Source organism: Catharus ustulatus, chromosome 2, assembly GCF_009819885.2.
Source record: "Catharus ustulatus isolate bCatUst1 chromosome 2, bCatUst1.pri.v2, whole genome shotgun sequence".
Classification (NCBI taxonomy): domain Eukaryota; kingdom Metazoa; phylum Chordata; class Aves; order Passeriformes; family Turdidae; genus Catharus; species Catharus ustulatus.
The window spans coordinates 22,329,898-22,348,685 of NC_046222.1; the positions used below are offsets into that span (position 1 = coordinate 22,329,898).

At 41.2% G+C, this 18,788-nt stretch overlaps 1 protein-coding gene across 1 annotated transcript; it reads right to left on the reverse strand.

The window, feature by feature from the left end:
- Positions 1-12,204: 12,204 nt before the first annotated feature.
- Positions 12,205-13,302, reverse strand: GPR15 (G protein-coupled receptor 15). Its single transcript, XM_033086906.1, has one exon. The coding sequence runs from the start codon at positions 13,300-13,302 to the stop codon at positions 12,205-12,207; it is 1,098 nt and encodes a 365-aa protein (XP_032942797.1).
- Between the last annotated feature and the right edge of the window lie 5,486 nt (positions 13,303-18,788).

Below are 18,788 nucleotides of genomic sequence, written 5' to 3' on the forward strand. Positions count from 1 at the left end.
TTTTCCTTAGTCTGTGGTTCTCTGGCCACAGTGAACGAACATGCATATGTATTATGTAAATACACCAGTATTTAGGAGGAGATTCAGAAAGGCAGAAGTTTTAGCTGATAAGAAGAATACGAACATTTACCACATGAAAAAGCCAGGACCTTTAGCTCTTTTGCTACAGGGATGGTTTCCTTCCTGCTTGTTTTGCATGTGTCTGTTCAATTTTTTTCTCCCCTAAATAAACACTTTAAAGGAGAAGCTCCGCAACTTAAATCCTGTCTTATCCCAAGGAATAATTCAGCATTCTGAATTTTCTCAGACTAGAGCTTCTTCTTCTGGCATTTCAAGAGTATGTCTTTCTGAAAGACTGAAAGTCATGAATCATATGAAAGAGCCTAATACTCTCTTAAGAATTTGGTGTCCTGGAGATTGGTGCTTCAGCCTTTGCAAGTTATTTGTATGCACTGCCAAAAAGAGTAGGAGAAAATTTGGCAAGTATAGGAGTACTCATGTTGCATTTTGAGCCTGTTGTGTGACTTCACCAATGCAACCCAGTGGCATTTCTGTATTGCATCACTGCCCAGCTGTGATGGGCAGTGCAGGAGCTGGTATGAGTTCTGTGCTAAAACTTAACAAAGTTGACATTTTGTTAAGTGCACTTAATTATATCCTTGTGCTTCTTTTCAATGTAACTTCCAGAAAATCCAAGCCAGACGAATCCTGATTAGCAGTTTGATGTCTGATTTTAGCAGATAAACAAAACAGAATCAGACTGTAGATCTCTGTGTTCGTTTGTACTCAATCTCCTGATCATGTAGTTAGTTATCTATGCCTTTTTATACTTGAAAAAAATAAGTAGAAAACCTTCCAGGTCGTTAATCTCTTGTACAATCTGCAACGTGGGGCAACCTATGAAGAGCAAACTAGACAACCTTCCACTGCCACTTCTACACCTGATGTTACTGGCATCCTCTGAGATAGAAACTAGCAGCTGAGACAGCATTCAGGGTGTAATTGGGTAGAGGAAAAAAAATATTTTTTATCCCAAAAAGGACCCTGGGGTAAATTCATGGAACATGCAATGAGAGGGCTATTTTATATCTCAATGATAAAATATTTCATATCTACTCTCAATTGGAATAAACAGGTTAATCTGTAGTTTCTTTTTACAATACATACAGAAAACACTTTCCAAGTGATGTCTGTTGCAGAGTTCACTGAGTGCTTCAAGATTCTTGGAGAGGCTTTGCATGTGAAGCATTAGTTTCAGTGAGATTCATGTCATAGAAACTTTCTTGCTGAGTAATTATAATTCACAGATTTGGAAAAGCTTGTGGTGCAACTGGTTCAACTGAGTCAATTAAAATGAAATCTCAAGAAATGTCAGGTTTCTGTTGTTTCTGAGATGAGGAAATAACCCTTCAGGTGTTCATGATTTCTGCAAAAAGCACCCTTTCTTGGAAAGTATTTATTATGTTGGGTACTTCACATAATTTTCAGTGGGTCGGAGTGTTGATGGCTTTTACACTTCCTAGCCCCCCTCGCCTCTTTAACACTTGGAAAAATTACAGATTAATGCTAGGGGACCACATGCGTCGGGCTCTGTGCTGCTTTGAGCAGTGGTTGCTGCCCTTGTCGACGGACAGCCCAAGTCCTACGGCAGCAGCAAGTGCGGCGCAGGATGTTTGAGAAGGCAAGGACTGGAAAAAGTCTTGTAAAATATTTGAAACCTATGGCTGGTGTTCACACCTATATATATTCCATCTGAAGGTACCGCAGTTTTTGTCCCCTGGTGAGGGCCGTGCGAGCAGGCACAGCGAGGGGAAGGAGCAGGCTGAGATGCACTGAGGCGCAGAGATGGCACGGCCACCGTCCTGAAGGTTCTGCCCTTCCCCACGGATTTCGGCAAAGAGGCTTTTCCAGATTTTAAACGTAAGCGCCAAAACCACAAACGGGGCGCTTGTGTGTGCACGGGTACGTGAAGTCAGTGAGAAAGGAAAGGCACAGGGATGCAGCGCTCCCTGCGGAGGGGCTCGGCGGGACCCCGGGGCTTGCGTGCCGGCGGGACGGCCGGGATCAGTCAGCGCCCGCTCCCTTTCGCTCCCCGCCCGAGCTCCCGGCCGCAGGGCGGGCGCTGACTCAGAGCGGCACCGCCGCCGCCGCCGCTTCGCACGCGATGTGCCGGGTTCCCTCATCCCCCGCACTGCGAGCGCAGGCACGCTCGGGAGGCCGCAGCTGCCTGCGGAGGACAAGGGGTCCCCAGCTCAGCAGGGGATTCTCGGGGAGGCGGGAGTCGGGCAGGAGTGGCTGGAGGAAGGGAAGAGCAGTTTTACAGCCATAATCCCACTCTTTGGTGAGGCTGGGACAGGTAAATTCCCCCCTGCTGGCCAGCTGATCCCGTGGAATGGGAAGCGTGTTTCAGCATGGGCCGGGTAGGACTGAGAGGCTGCAGCTGGGCCGGCGTTGTGGGGGGAGGGTTTGAATGTTGTTTCCGTAATAGACAGAAAGTTTTTCGCATGTGTTTGCTCGCTTACCTGAATGCTCACCAGAAAGGTGGGGGCTTCTTTCGTCTGGGTGTGTAGTGACCGTGCTGTGCTTCGCACAGTTTTTTTGTGGCAGAGAAAGGGTGTGACGAGTTAGATGCTCCCATGTTGCAGATTTCTTGATGTTTGGATTTGGGGGGGGTATGCAACTAGGCCACTTCTCAAAGTGTTTCTTTGTGAAATGTTTCATAAAATGCTTCTGTGTTGCTGTTCAAAAACCTAGAAAAATGCAGCACAAGTCCAAACTAACTGTTCTGCCAGTAGCTATGATAAAACTGCTTTATTAAATTTTCCCAGTGCCATAACATGGTGGTGTTACACCACAACATCAGGTACTGCCTGTGCCTCATGGGAAAAGCATTAACCTGCTCACTGCCCTATGGGAGTGTATCTGGGAATGGTTTAAACAACATTTGCTATCAACCCCGAGTTGCACTGATTACTGAAGATCTTAACAGAAGAAATATTTACAAGTACTGCTGCTGTACATGTCAGTGAAGAGTACAGATCATTTATATTCACCTTTATATTCACAGCTTCCTATCTCCAGATTTACCATAGCATCCTTATTAAATGGGTTCAGATGCTGGTTTTGGAGCTGTCTTATTCTCAGTTCACAGTTTTGCGTCTTGAGGGACAAATACTTTAGATGCTGGTGAAAATCTGTGAATGACCTAGTGTTTGAAAACAACTGGCTTAAGTTCCCTGCTTAGAAAAATTACTTCAAGGTGGTTATTTTTTCCTGATTGTTACATTTTCTCTTCTTTCTAAAGGTCTTATTGTCTTTTGCATTTCTCTGGGGTGCCTGATGTTAAAAGTTCTGCTGGTGAAGGATTGCTCCCTTCGAGGTGGAGCACAGACCCTCCCAGGTAACCTTCCCTTCAGCAGCAGCTTCCAAATGCCGTGCTCAAATCATCTTTGATACTTTGAGGGCACAGAACTGTAAAACAGCCAACGTGGCTGTGTGACCTGCATGTGTAATCTGTTTGCAGTTGTGATCAATTAAATCCAAAATTTTGTTGTTTTGTTTTTGTTTTGTTTAGGAAGGAAATCCGCATAAATCAATCTTGTTGATGGCCACAGGCTGTGTTTTAGTTTAATGCTGCCTTTTGTCAGTTAAACTGCCACTGTGGCTGTTGGCTAATTCAGCCTTTTAGGTCGCCCATATTTCTGAACTGCTTTGAAAGTGGGAAGTCTGTTTCTTCTTTTTGGGTGGCAAAAATAGTTGGAGCTACATACAATTCTTTTAGTAATCTAAGTAACTAATTAAGCCTTTTTTGGTCAGGAAAAGACTTGTGGTTTTTAGATTTCAAAAGATCTTTTATTATTCTAATGATAAGGTTGACTAGATAGAAGGCCTATTTTGTAAAAATAACTAGTAGATTTTACTGGAGAGAGAAAATTATAATTTTATTTGGAGTTACCCATTTTTCCAAATAGTACTTTGATACCCCAGAAAAATAAAGATCTATTATATAGAATCAACATATATACACATGACACGTAATACTTTACTGTTTATTGAGAAGCAATGCTTCATCCAAAACAGTTATTAATCTGATTAACTGTGTTTCTAAAAATGTCCTTTGTTCATATAAACTCCATCCTTCTTCTGAGGACTTCTTAATAGCAGTTAGGTTTAAAATTTTTCCACTTCAATTGTAAGCGCCTTTTGCTCCATCATATATTATTGTGGAGGGTTCACTGTGCGGGCGAAAGAGAGAGGAAAAGAAATATTTCTCTGTTGAATTGACTCACCATAGGTCAGTAATTTTTCCAGCTCCTGTGCAGTGTTAGAAATATGGTGCAGGCAATTGTCATCTGCAAACCTAGAGAAAAATTCTTGTATCAAAATATGAGTACAGTAAGCTCTGTTGGAAGTTTTTTGGGCAGCTTGTTGGCAGCTATCCACCATAGAGGGCTGACAGGTAATGCAGACATTGCAGACTCATGTCATAACACATAAAATCAAAATATTGAGCACGAATGCAGAAAGCACTTCAGTTCTTGACACACATTTGCTCCCAACAGGGTACCAGGGTTTATGACTGACTTCTTTGATGAAGCAAATCTCAGACCTGACTTAAATAACTGAGTAAATAGAAAACTTGGTTTTTAAGCACCTAAATTGGTATGTGGCAGCATGTCTGTTCCCTGAGAGGACTAACTGTGTGATGCTAATAGGTGGTTATACCCTCAAAACCCTTTAGTATTCCTTTTAAAGGAATGTTTGTTTCCTTTCCAGTGTGTGCAAGAAAAGTGTGTGGTTAAAGGCTAGACCTACAGTTCAAAAGCAAGTAAAAGGAACCTCTGAATAAATTTGCATGGCATCTCATGATTTTCAGTGAATTTTTGGGAGTTCTGAGGAAAAAGGATGGCTACCCACCCTTGCAGGTTTTGGCAGATACACATGAAAAATAATCTCTTAAGAATCTCTTAAGTATTTGCTCTTAGTGAACCAGCCGACTGTCTGGTAATGCCACTTGTCAGAGCAGGAGTCAAAACACAGGCTTGCTTTATTCAGATAAAAAGGAAGAAGATGCATGTCACTATTTGTCCTCTCCATGAACATGAAACACTCTATGCCAAAGCCCAGTAGTTATCCTACAGCTGTTAGCAGATGCTTCAGCCGTTGTATTTTTACACTATACTTTATCCTGTCCTTATAGCCACAGGAGAAAAGCAGGGAACAGAGATGCCTCAAGCAGAGAACACGCCTAAATCACTGTCACATTGCCCTACGCTTTATACAAGTTGCTTAAAGGCACTTTTAGGAAGGTACAGCCAGCAGCATCAGGAAACCTAGTCCAGCAGCACAGCTGGGAGCACCTATTTGGATGGTTCCTCTCTCCATGTGAGGCCACAGAATTGAGTTTCATGGGTCTTCAGAGCTTTTGGAGATGAATCATTAAGATGAATTCTAAAAGATGCACTAATCCAGCTGAGTTCACTATTGGGTAGGTAGTCTGTAAGTCAGGCTTTTGGTCTTCTCAGTCAGCCAAACCCCAGCTTTCTTGAAGTTAGTCATATAAAATTCCAGTTGACTTTCAACAAAACCAGCGGTTTCCATACTGACTTTAGCTAGTATTTATTTGGACAACAGTGGAAATAAGTACCTATAAGTACCCTTACTCCAGGTGTACAAGTACTTAAAAATTAGAAGAGTAGGAAGGTTACTTCTCCTTTAGGAATCAGCAGGGCTTTTGGACGTTTTTAATAGCCTCAGGAAGGTTGCAGCCTTTTAAGTGGCTGTGCAAGTGTGTCACAACCCATCAACACAGTTGCCAAAACATGAGCCCCGGAAGCTAGGGGATTATAAGTGTTGTTCAAGGACTCTCCTCTCCTCTCCTCTCCTCTCCTCTCCTCTCCTCTCCTCTCCTCTCCTCTCCTCTCCTCTCCTCTCCTCTCCTCTCCTCTCCTCTCCTCTCCTCTCCTCTCCTCTCCTCTCCTCTCCTCTCCTCTCCTCTCCTCTCCTCTCCTCTCCTCTCCTCTCCTCTCCTCTCCTCTCCTCTCCTCTCCTCTCCTCTCCTCTCCTCTCCTCTCCTCTCCTCTCCTCTCCTCTCCTCTCCTCTCCTCTCCTCTCCTCTCCTCTCCTCTCCTCTCCTCTCCTCTCCTCTCCTCTCCTCTCCTCTCCTCTCCTCTCCTCTCCTCTCCTCTCCTCTCCTCTCCTCTCCTCTCCTCTCCTCTCCTCTCCTCTCCTCTCCTCTCCTCTCCTCTCCTCTCCTCTCCTCTCCTCTCCTCTCCTCTCCTCTCCTCTTTTTTCAAAGTCTTCTCTCTTCTGGTAAGATATCTGAAAAAGTTTTTCAATTACTTGAGTGTGTTCCTAAGCGGTCGGAAGTACCATGTTCTTTGACTAGATTTCATAATATCTGACACCTTATCTAGAGCTGAGGTTTTGGGCATGCCACTGCACTTTCCAGTGCATTTGTTGCCCTCTCTGCTTCTCAGCACCCCTCTATCCGTAGTGCCCTGGACGGTTACAGGGAGAGCAGAAGTTTATGTAGATATATATGTTTCTTGAAAGCTACCAAGCAACACTTTTTAGGTGGTGTGATTGTACCCATGGTGGGTTACTCCCACAGGTTCAAACATAGGCAAAACCAAATATGCACCTGTCTCTTTTCTCTCTCTCTCTCTTTGCATGTTTTCTCTGTGTGAGGCAGGATAGAAGTTTCTGTGGTTCCCAGAGGAGGGGGGGTGAGGAGGAGTGGGTGACAGGGGAAATGGTGGTTGTAGTCATACAGTTGTTTAGGAAGTCACATGAGTGGTCAAGTCAGGTGCATGGCTCTATATGTGGCAAACATTTGTGCTGTATTTATTTATACATGGTGTTTCTCAGTGCAAAAGCTGCTTCATATGCATTTCAAGTCTGACTTTTTGCATGTTTTGTGTAACAGTTTTAAAGCTAGACTGAAAATTTGGACCAATTTTAAAACCACTGACCAAGTTTCATTCTCTGAGCAGATGCCACACAGTTTCACAGGCTGGTTTTCTTTGCCTCAAATTGGGGGTTAAAGAAAGGGCATCCTTTGAGAAACAGCTCTTCTTTTATATTCATATTAACTAGTTTTATCAATGTAGAAAGAAAGAAGGCATTGAATTCTGGGGACTCCATTGCACAGTAAAAGACAGAGTTTGTTAGGGGTTTTTTTTTCAGAATTGACTAGTAACTTTTGGATGCATTCAGTTATTTCCTCATATTCTTGAATACACTTCACTTTTTAAGGATCTGCTGTCTAGAAAGAGAGTATGCACCTTTTCTTGATATCAGTACTTTGCAAAGGGTCTGAACTAACACAAATGAAAGCCTCTGGATTCCCCTTGTGGAAAGCATTTTCTTTGCGATAGAATTCTCACCTTACCTTCCCTGTGACCTACTCTAGTCCCCAAAGCAGCCATATGCTGTCCAAATTTTGAGAGAAACATTTGCCTTTTGTTTTTTTTGAGATTTGTTGCTGAGATGTCTCTTGTAAAATCCCATGTACTCTAGAAAATGTGAGAAATAAACAGCAGAGGATGTATGTTCACTGACTACACTTAGAGGGAGATCGTGACTTATAATGTGGTCTCTTACTAATAATGAAACTGTTTTGAAGTTTGAAAATATGTATTTTGGTCACAAGGCATTATTTAGATTATTGATATTGATAATGCTGGGTGCTCTCAAACCATAACAAGCAGCCTCAATTTCCAAAGCTGCTGCAATCTGTTACAGAAACATATGTGAAGTGAATTGGGAAAAAAACCTATGCTTTAACTCATAATTTAACAGAAGTATCAACACAAGCAGCCTGGCCTTTGGCATGAATTTTTCACCAGCTTAGGGGTGGAAGACTGCCCTTCTTCTTGAAGGCTGCTGGTTTCCAATCCACTTGCTTCTCATCTCCCATATTTTATATCTTTTACTTCATTATGAACTCAGGTTTTAGATGCCCAAATGCTTGGGGCCAAAGCCCCTCTGTTATTTAGTGAGACTGGACTATTCCAATACCTCCTGTCGCTTGCAGCAAGACTCCAGCAGCATACTGAACACCTGCCCCTGCAAACTGAGCAGCTGCTTGGGCTGTTATTGAGACCTAGAGTGCACTAATTGCAAGTTTTGTGGTATAATATTAAAATATTAGATAAGATAACAAGGCTCTTTCTGGTATTCTAGGGGTTCCCAGCCATCTCTGTGTGAGGTATTTGGTAACATTGTAGTTACTTCTGAGGCTATTTAACACATGGCCAGAGCCTGTTTCCATCTGAGGTGGATTTAGGTAGCTCTTTCTTTGTTCCTATTCATGAACTGATCTCTTTCCCTGACAATATGCAGAACGCTGGCATATTTGGTAAATAGCTTGAGGTGATGGATTTTTCCATTTCAGGATTGTGGTCACTGCTTTCTTTTTTTCACTTGCCATGAAATGTGCTCCTTAACTGGGTGCTCCTTTTAAGCCAGAGAGGAATTACAGAATCATTTTGATTAGAAAGACCTTTAAGAGCATTGAGTCCAAGTGTTTCAGTTAGACATTTTGGGAACTGTAATGATTTGTGCTCACACCTTGCAAATCTAGTCACAAGTTCCTGCTGACTTCACAAATGTAAGTGATCCTATAGGGCTCACAACTTAGTATTCCAGTAGTAACAGTGTATCTGTTAGGAGTATGTGGAAGTGTTCCCACCCATGAGCTGACATCTCTTTGTACAATACTTCCTGCAAGCACCTCCAAAAGGTGGAGGAAAAACCCCCAATCTTCTTTTGTCAAAGACCTTACTGTTCTTGTGCAGCAGTAGACAAATATATAATTGCAACATTGTTGCAAAGTCAGGAAATGTTCTTTCTGTAGTCCATCCTATTAGAAACCTGAGGCATAGACATGCTGCAAGGGACTTTTCATCCCACCAGTCTGGAGGAGCCAGGACAAAAAGCTGCAGATGAAATCTGGATGCATCTAAGTCAGTGGAAGTTCTCCTCTTGACTTCCAAGACCAAATCCTCACTGCAGTACTTGTGGTGGTCAGTCCACACAGTGACTACACCATCTTTCTTGTTTTGAGGGCTGCAAGTTTGCCCTGCTTATCCTGGGTCTGAATCTGTTCCCTGTGTGACTTTCTCCTCAGTCCTCCACAGCTCAAAGTTCCATTTAGCTGCAGAGCAGTTGTCAGTGCTACCACATCTGCTGCTGAAATTAAGGTTGCAAAAATTCTTTGCCTATTTAAACAAGCATCAAGTCTGGGTACAATTTTTCTTTGTGTTGAGATGAAATACTTTATTTCTGAAAACTGCTGATTTGTTCAGCCAAAATAGAGACCAAGAGATATATCTAACAGAATCCTGATTTATATCAAGAAGCAAAGGCACTTCAACTTTAATTGTGCACACCTCAAGAAAGTGCACCAGCCTCTAGATTGGGGGTGGTACTGATGGTGTAGTTGTTTTCATTAAAAATCTCAAAAGGTCTTGATTTAATTCTAAGATAATATAAAAGCATATCTGAAATAATGATAAGGTTTGAGGGATGGGCAGATGAATGTTCCCATGCAGACTCACTGATGCATTTTCTAGTAATGTTTTGCTACTTTTTCATTACAATGAAAGCAGAAGTTAGATTACAAAAAGCCAAACCATATTTATTAGCTGCAGCCATACTGGATTTGTTTTAAAATAATAAATGTTGTAGGGAAAAAAGCCCAACCCAAATTACTTGCCAAGGTCTTCAGCAGGTGTAGTATCAGAATTGCACTATTTCCATTTTACACAGCAAATCAATACACTGTCATTCTTTTTTTAAAATAAATAATAGCTAAAATAGGCATCCTGTTACATTATCCAAGTCTACAACATTAAGTACTTCCAATCACAATAATTTTGGTGTAATCCTAAAATTTGTTAGTGCCAACAAACAAATAATAAATTTTAACACAGAATATTAAAAGTTCCTGAGGTAAAGCTGCTCAAGTATAAGTTGTCTTTTCTTTAAAAAAAAAAAAAAAATCAAAATAATATTTACCACGTCATGAAAGTGTCAAATGACCTGCAGTTCACAAGAAAACAAGTTGCACTAATTTGGATGAAAGTCTAAAAGAATCTGGTGAGTTTTCCTTTGCTGAATTAGTTGCCTCTTGTATATTTTATTTCTTTGCTGATGTGGAACATTCGCTGTGGCATTTATACCAAATTCTCCTCAAGCTTGGCAATATTTATCAAGTTTATTTGCTATTTTCCAGAAACTAAAGCTTTAGCCATGAGATCTTGGTGGAGTTCTGCAGTTCCAATTTGATCTGGTATTTTGAAGTTTTTTTAAAAAATGAAAGCAAGAAAACAGTAGTTCTAACTAGAATTATTAAAAGTCTTGTAGATTGGATGTCTTCTAAAGGATTGTAGTGCTTTGGGCAGGGATTAAGGAAATAATGAACAAATCTGAATTACTGATTTTTTCTATAATAAAAATAATATTGTAGTTGAAATACAAATCTTAGGCTTATTTTTCTAAAAACAAAAGCATCTCTTGTTATACACTCATAAAGGTAGAAAGAAGGTAAGAGGTTGAGAAGAGACAGCAGTTTCTGAGGGTCACTGCAAATAAATGTAAAACTTTATAACTTTAAAATTGGAACTGACACTAGCCTCATTCTCAAACACTGGCAGGTCTGGGAACAGTTGATGCTCTTCATGCAGCTGTAAGCCTGAAAAAAGGAGTTTGGCAGTTAGGTGGGGGTGGGAGAGAAAGTCTGTCATGTGCAGGAAGAAAAATAAAATCTTTTAGAAGAGTGAGGGAGGAAAGAAACACATGCAGTGAAGGGAGGGGAGTGCAAAAAAGCTTGTGTGCGTCTCTATGATAGCCCCGTTTTAGCTCAGGTGCGTATCCCAGTATCCCACTGTGTGCCAGAGAGCACTCTGCCACCAGCAATTGCTGAAAGACACTTCTGCCTCCCCTGAGCCTGCAGAGCTAGCTCTCCACCTGCTCTGCTAGCCAGTGGTCCAGTGTGGAACTGGTTGGGGAGCTGGGCAAGACATGCACACCCTGGTTTCTAGGCTTGTACTGCCCTTGCGTGAGGTCTACTCTTGTTTCTCTGCAGACATTAAACAGCTCAACAGTTCAACAAGGTTTGATACAAAATGCAAATACCAGGATTTATTTATAACACTCAAAAGAGTTATTCCCATTTACAGATGTTTAGAAAATACAGAGGTGTGAAAAGAAAAGCCATAGTGAATGTACACATGCTGCAGTTACATCAGAGGGATACCACTTCCATCATCCAGTCTCCAGGGTTTTTTTCTCTGCTGTCCAGACAGTTTTTTCATGAGCTGTGTTAGGTGACATGGCTGTCTTCTCTTTGAAGCCTTTTAGCAGGTTTGCATGTGTGTAACTTTTCACTCACGCTGTGTCCTTTTCCTTAGTAGAAGGCAGTGGCTCTTTAATTCTGATCCAAGCAATCAGAAATTATGTCAGGTCCTCAAAAAAGTCTTAAAAAGCACAAGTATGCTTTTCTTGGTCTTCTTTAAGAGAAAGGTTAAATGCAAGGTTTTGCTTGTCTCCTGGTTTCTCTGCCTTCAAGTTTTGTTTTTTTCTGAAATCCGAGGGGCTAAATGCTTTAATTATTACGATTAAAACTAAAGATTTAATGCTGTAATAAGCTGAGACTTAAAATGCACAAGACTCAAGTTATGAGAACTGGTAACACACAAATTCATTAAAATGTTAGATTTCTAAGTTCAAAAAACCTCCAAAGCCCCAGAATTGATCAGGTTGGTTTGAGGACATTGCGAATTATTCGTGGGCAAAGGAACCAAAAAGAAACACTTGGGTTGCTTTTCTTGCACAGGATAAAAACCCACATACATTTAAGTTCAAAGCTTATCTCAGAGAGGCCTTGGCTGAATCACATAGTTATTTTATGTAGTTTGTAGCTCTTGCACTGGGGTTCCAGCATAAGCATTTGTAGCTTGGTATGATTTTCTTAGTATGATGGTTTCACATTTACACCATGCACTGTCACAGCAATCATTGCAAAGTAATTCTGTGGTTAAGGCTTCCTATTCCATCTATCTGCATTTTAAAGGAAGCAACATTCCTCACACCTGAAGCACTGGTTGCATTACATTTGCACCTGTCTCTGTTGCTTGTTTCTCTTTTTCTTTTCCTGCCATTTTGGGGGGAAGAATTTCCTTCCTCTGCAGCTCACAGTCAGAGGGACACAGAGCGCTTCCTCTTCCTGGTGGCATACTCCCCTGCCACAAAATTGGATAAGGAATGGCTCAGGTGGGTGTCCAGGGTATCAGAGTTGTTGCTGCTGATTTTCACCCGTGGGCACAGGCACTGGAGCATGGCTCTGCGGATGTAGTTGTCAAAGCAAAAGTAAATGAAAGGGTTGGCACAGCTATTGGCAAAAGCAAAAGGGCTGCTCACCTTTATGCCCAGCTGGGCAACCCTGCCAGAGAAACAGTCAGGCTGCTTTAGGAGTCGCAAAAGGATGGCCATAAGCTTGAAAAGATTGTAAGGAACCCAGGAGATAACAAAAGCTGCCACTACAATGAAGACGATCTTGATGGATTTTCTCAGTTTCTTATCACGTTTCCCAGCCTTCTGATAGTGCACACAGAGTCTCTTGGTAATGGAGCAGTAAAAGGTTAAGATACTCAACAGTGGGAAGAAGAAGGCCAGGACTAAAAGCATCAGTGACATGATCTGTTTGACTTCTGTCACGGATTTGTCTGTGCAGTAAGTCTTTCCATATTGCTTCTTCAGTTCTCTGTACAAAAGGGTTGGCATCCCTAAGCAGAAGGATAGTAACCAGACACAGATACAGAGTGCAGTGGAATAGGATCTTGTCCTGATCCGTCGTGCGATAGAGGGGTGCATGATAGCGAGGTACCGGTCAGCACTCATACAGGTGAGGAGCAGGATGCTGCAGTACATGTTCACTGAGATGACATAGGAACTAGCTTTGCAGAGGAAAGATCCTACCCTCCAGCTCTCGTCCGACACCTCCATGTCCACCCAGAAAGGCAGTGTGATGAGGAAGATGAAGTCAGATGCAGCGAGGTTGATGATAAAGACGTCAATCAGCCTCTGGACCCGTCGCTTGAAGACCAAGGCTGCTATCAGGATTGAGTTGCCAACAATGCCCACGAGGAACACGGCACTATAAAGGATAGGGAGGAAAGTAGACATATGTTGCAGGTGCTGGTACTGGCACTGGTCATCATAGTAATAGTCATAGTTGAAAGTGACTGTAGCCATGGATGACAGCTGGGGGAGTTCAATTTCTGGCCCTGCTGTCATTCTCTCTCTGAGGGAGGCTCTGAGCTTCCCCTACCCTTTCCCTCCAGATCTTAAAAACATTTTATCAGTGAACGGGGAGGAGGGGGAAAGGGGGGAGGAGGAGAAAAGTGGTTTTGTGGGGAGGTAATTTGTACTTTTAACCAACTGCATAGGCAAGGAACAAGCAACAAGAGTATCTGATTAGTTAAAACCCTGCCTTCAGAATAAATGTGTGTGGCTTTTTTAAAAATCAGGTTTAGGTTTACTGATTCTATCTCCATTTTGCATTTTCCGGCTTCAGGTTTTGCTTTTCTTTCGGTGGAGGGAAGGTAGTTTTTGAGATTCTGAATTTTTTTAATGTCTTTTTTTTTTTTTTTTTTTTAGGAAAGTATATTGGTAATTTGAAGAAATTTGAAATTGTACCAGCTTATAAGAAGCCTGAGAACAATGAATTCAGGTGCCCCAATCTTTATCTATATTCAAAATATTTTGTATAAATTGTTTGTCATGGCCAGTCTGACTTTCTTGAGGCTTGGAGGTTTTTACTTTACTTGACTGTTTACAATTGTTGTTTTCTGTTTGAAAGTATTTCTCTCATATGAATACATATAGAGAGAAACATTTAAAACTCCTCTGTCCATTCTGCCTTCCAGAGCAGTGGTTTGTTCCTTCTCCTTTTGGCTGCACAGCCCCCGTGGCTCTTGAGCTGTTCTTTTATATACAGCACTCACTTGTCTTAACAAGCTCTGATTTCCTTCATCTTTCATTTGCAGTATTAGTATTGCTCCAGCCATGACTTACCTTACAGACAGCCCTTTCAGCACTGCATAAATCAAACAGAAATTCTCATTTTTAAAACTACTGAATTCATTACAGCTTTTTCAGTGCATACTAATTTGAAACCTGCACTATTGGTCTTCATCATCCTTCCTCTCTTCTAAAAATAAATTCATTTTCGCCTTCCTCTCCCTCCCACCAGCATGTTCACAGACCAGGCGGGCCTCCAGGATTCTCAAAGCTTTGAGGAAATTGCCTCCTGGTGCATGCTCCATCCCTGGGCAGACAGATTGCATCTGTATGTGTCTCCACATGCAAAGAGCAACTCCAAATTGTATGTAGAAAGAGTTAGTACCTCCAGTGCACTCTGGATGCACTCAGATTCACTCTCCCAGTGCTCAGGTTATGTGCTCCTGTGCAGCAGGTGCCTGGTAGACTTCCAGGCACCTGGAAAAGAAGAAGCTGCTGTAAAACGACTGGCTGCTGGCTGGAAGGGTATTTAGGTGGGCACTGGCTCATGTGTAGATATGCTGATATCTAAAAAGTACCCACTTATACACAACTGCCTTCTATCTGTAGGGCACTAGTAGACTTAAGTTGACTATTTTTATGGAATGTGTAAGCATTAACTTAGTGAGTGTAAATCAGCCACAGCAAACTCTGATAAAGGATCAAGATGTATAAGAACACCACAGCTAAGATTATTTATTTGTAAGCCACAGATGTAAATGTGAACCTGTAGCGAATAACAGACTAAAAATCATCTTCTTGCCATCTCAAAGTTGGTTGTAAGCATTCACCCTAGAAATCATTATATCTTCTAAGCAGGAGGCAGTGACTAGTTAATTCACTCATGAATTAGAGTAAAAAAAAAAACTCCATAGATTTGAAAAATGCCTCGTGTTATTCTAGAAGTAATCTCCTGGACCTGACTGTCTAAAATACAATTCTTATTTTCAATGAAATGTAACAGTCTCTTCCCTAGAGATTAAAGTGAGTAGGTGCTGGTGCTGCAAGTCTTTTCTTTATGAGAGACTTGTCAGTGGTCAGTTACAGTATGGATTTGGTGCCAGCTTATTTCTTCCCTGGCAAATCTGGGAGAAGGAAACACAGTAGCAAACTCTTAAAATCAGGTTGTGTTGAGGACATTGCAATTTGTATGCAAGCGACATCAAGTGTAAACCTGCAAGAAAGCATAGGCTAAAATCATCCTGTCACCATCTGAAGAGTACAAAGATTACCCTGAGTTTTCATCCAAGACTTGTGCCCAAGCAGCTTACACTTTACAAAAATTACATGTGATGAATTCGGTGCAGAGGTGAGTTTTCTGTGATCTTTGCTTATTGCTGCTTCAAGGAATGTGTTTCAGTTTTGTTGGGTTTTGTGGTTTTTTTCTGAGAAGCACTGGGAAATAGAGGCAATCTTTTTCCATTAGTACTAGAGCAGAAGACCAGCTGAACCCACAGTCAATTCTACACTACTTCTGCGTCTCTTGCAAAGGTTGATCTATGTGTTATTTTACTCTGCAGTTAAAAAATAACAGCTTACAAACTTTAGAAATTAGACACATACTTCTCTTCCCTCCATTGCACACTACTTCATGCTCCTTGAAATTCACTCCTTCCCTTTCCATCTCGAGCAAACAAAAAAGTGAGTAACTTTAAAAAGCTTAAAGGTATCATAAAGATATGTTTATGTGTGTGTATTCCTGTGTTTGTGGTTCCTCACTATGTTGTCTCCCTTTAGATTAATAGCCTTACTCACTAAAATAAAAAAATACATTGTAAACTTTTCTAATGGAGGCCAAGTCCTCTCTACTGAATTTTCTTGAATGCTCTAAGCAGACTTAGGGATGTCTCACTGTGCATTGCCATATTCTACATGTGACACTTCCTTTTCTGGGCAGAAGATTTGCAAAGATAATCTAAAGTATTGTTGTGAATAATAAAACTATCTGTAATTATCCCAGTGGAACAGTAGCTTGCATATTTGTCAGTAGTCTGCGGTGTTTTTATGTGGTAGTGGTTCACTTAGGGCACCATGTAGGGTCTTAATCTTCCTACAGCTCTCTTTCCTGAGACAGAGCTAAACTATCAAAAATACTGAGTACGTGGAAATTCCTCTCATAACACTCCTGCACAGATATCCCAGAAAGCTCAAGACAGACTCCATCCTCATGCTACTACTATATTTCCACAGCATTTTCCTCCTACCAGGCTTCACCAGATACATGTAAACCCTTTGCCACAAAAACTTCTCTGCTGAACCAAGCGGCTACTGGTTTGGATTGGGTGTTTGCTCTTCCATTTGGGATACACATCTTGTCCAGCCTCTGATGCAGCTCTGAAAAAATGAAGCTTCTGGGTGCTGAGTAGTTTTGAACCTGAGAACCAATTCAACTTTTGTACCCAGACATTGAGAGCAGGTTCTGTGATGTGGTGGTGGCCCGGCACGTAGCCAGATCTGCTTTAAATTGTGTGTTTCTCTCATGGTTCTGCCTCTCTCAAATGCACTTGTGAGACCTGCCAGGTCAGAGTTTGCATCATTCCTTAAATCTTCTTGATAGGAATGTGGAGGTATTCTCAACAGCAGCAAGGGAAAAGCTTTTATGTCTTTGTTTATGGTTCTGTACTGTCTGTGATACACGTATTGTGGTAGGGAGTCACGTAATTTGTGGGGAAAGTATCTGCACAGGAAGTAGGCAGTGTTGCTGATTTACTTTGTTACACACACCACCTCACCCTTACAAATTTTTGCAATTGAAGCATTTCAGGTAGCAAGGTGTGGGTTTGGCTTTTGGGTTGTTTCTTTTTTCTGTTCTTTTTTTTAATGTTGTTTTACACCCTTTGTTTTACTGATAGTTTAAATGTAATTTTATTCCAGCTTGTACATGCATTTTTATATAAGTACAGATATCTAGATAAAATAAGCTGCATATCCGTAAATCATTAATAGTGATAAATGCTGAGAAGGACTGAGGTTCATTTGGCTGTAAAATAAAGCGTAGTAGTTTCTGAAGGATTTTACTAAAAAAAAACATGTAACAAACAGATCAAATTAAAAAAATAAAGAATAAAAAACCCCCACACTAAATTGGCTGAAACTGCCCTACTATGCTATGGCTAGTTGAAGGCAGGTTCAGAGGCAACCACATGAAGACTCACCAATGGAAGTTTCATCCCTCAACAAAGAGGAAAGGGTGGAACCTATTCAGGTAAAACTGTGGACAGTGGACACAGAGAAAATGCATCAGGATAGACTGAAATAGTTTCATGCTGAGAGCAGTGGTCTACAAAATGCAGTGCAGGAAGAAGATATTTTTGTACCTCTAATTTTTAAATATTGATTATTATTTCTTGCCATTTATTTAATGTTTTTTTAATTTCTACTTTTGTGTATGTTTTATAATGTACATTATATATTGGTGCTGTAGTACCTGTGTATAATTCTAAAATAACATTAACATTTCATAGGAGTGCCTGCTTAAAATTTTTTACTGACAAGGTACATGATAAAAAGGTTTGGAGACCACTGACATAGAGGATGAGTATCATTGTAATGCCCCAGTGTTATTCATGGTATTTTGGAGAAGCACCTCTAGAAGGTTTTCCGCCTGTGAAAATTATACTACTGTGTCCTGTGCTATAAAAACATTAAAGAAAAATAAAGGCAGAAATAAAACCAGGCAAACTGCATAAAGAGGTCTGAGGGGAAGCAAAGGGATTTTCTCTTCACTCAGGCTGTGTAAAATGCTCATAGATTGTGCCTAAAAGTAAAACTGCCCTTTCTATTATTGCAAAGAGAATGTTTGTTGGGGAAGGTGACATCTTGTAAATTAACTGGTAGTTCTGGAAAAAAAGGGCAGACTTTTGAATACTTTTTTCAGGTCTGAATCAATGACTCCTGATGTGAATGTGATATATGCAAAAGGTTTTGTTCTTTTTCCATCCTATATCAGCTTCATTTAATGTAAGTGGTGCCACTGCCTACAAATGTTTACTTATTTCCTTAGATTGTGAGAACTAAAATTACGGATATTTTGTACTAAACAATTTAATTACATTAATTTCACGATTATAAGCCTCACTGAGTATAAGCTGCACTTCCGGCTGCCAGCAACTTTTCGTTCTTTGTCCAAATATAAGCCATACCTGATTATAAGCCGCACGTTACAATATAGAGTGTGATAAAAGGTATCTATTCTATCACCATCAGTTGAGGGTGGGGGTAGTGATCCTTATCTCAACGGCAGATATTCAGCTAATGGGCCATCCATTGAAACCAGGCAGGCCATTGTTCTTTATCTTCTCACAACCCATCCTTCCTCCAGCGAGTCATTTTCTGCTAATGGTCCATTGAGTCCCACTGTGGGACTGATAAAATTACTGCATCCCATTGGAAGTTGCTCCAGCCATGGGGAAGAGCCCAACATTTCTTACCAAGATAAAAACAGATTTTGGGACACTAAGGGAGCCCCTTTCTCCACTGGACTCCAGAGGAAAACTGGATTTCTCCATATAACCACTGGACCTCCAGAGGGAAACTGCACCTTCTGCAGGAACACTGCTTCAACTGAATCACATCTATCACTGCAAGAGGATGCAACCACCATTTAATGGGACTGCTACCAACACCCTGCCTGACGGGGTGTCAGGTTGTACGCTGACTTTGTCAGGGTTTGGAGTTTGTTTCTTTGTAGTACTGTATTTCTATTTTAATTTCCCTAGAAA

Coding starts and splice junctions, on each gene's coding strand:
- GPR15 (XM_033086906.1), bottom strand. CDS start 13,302: ATGACAGCAGGGCCAGAAATTGAACTCCCCCAGCTGTCATCCATGGCT.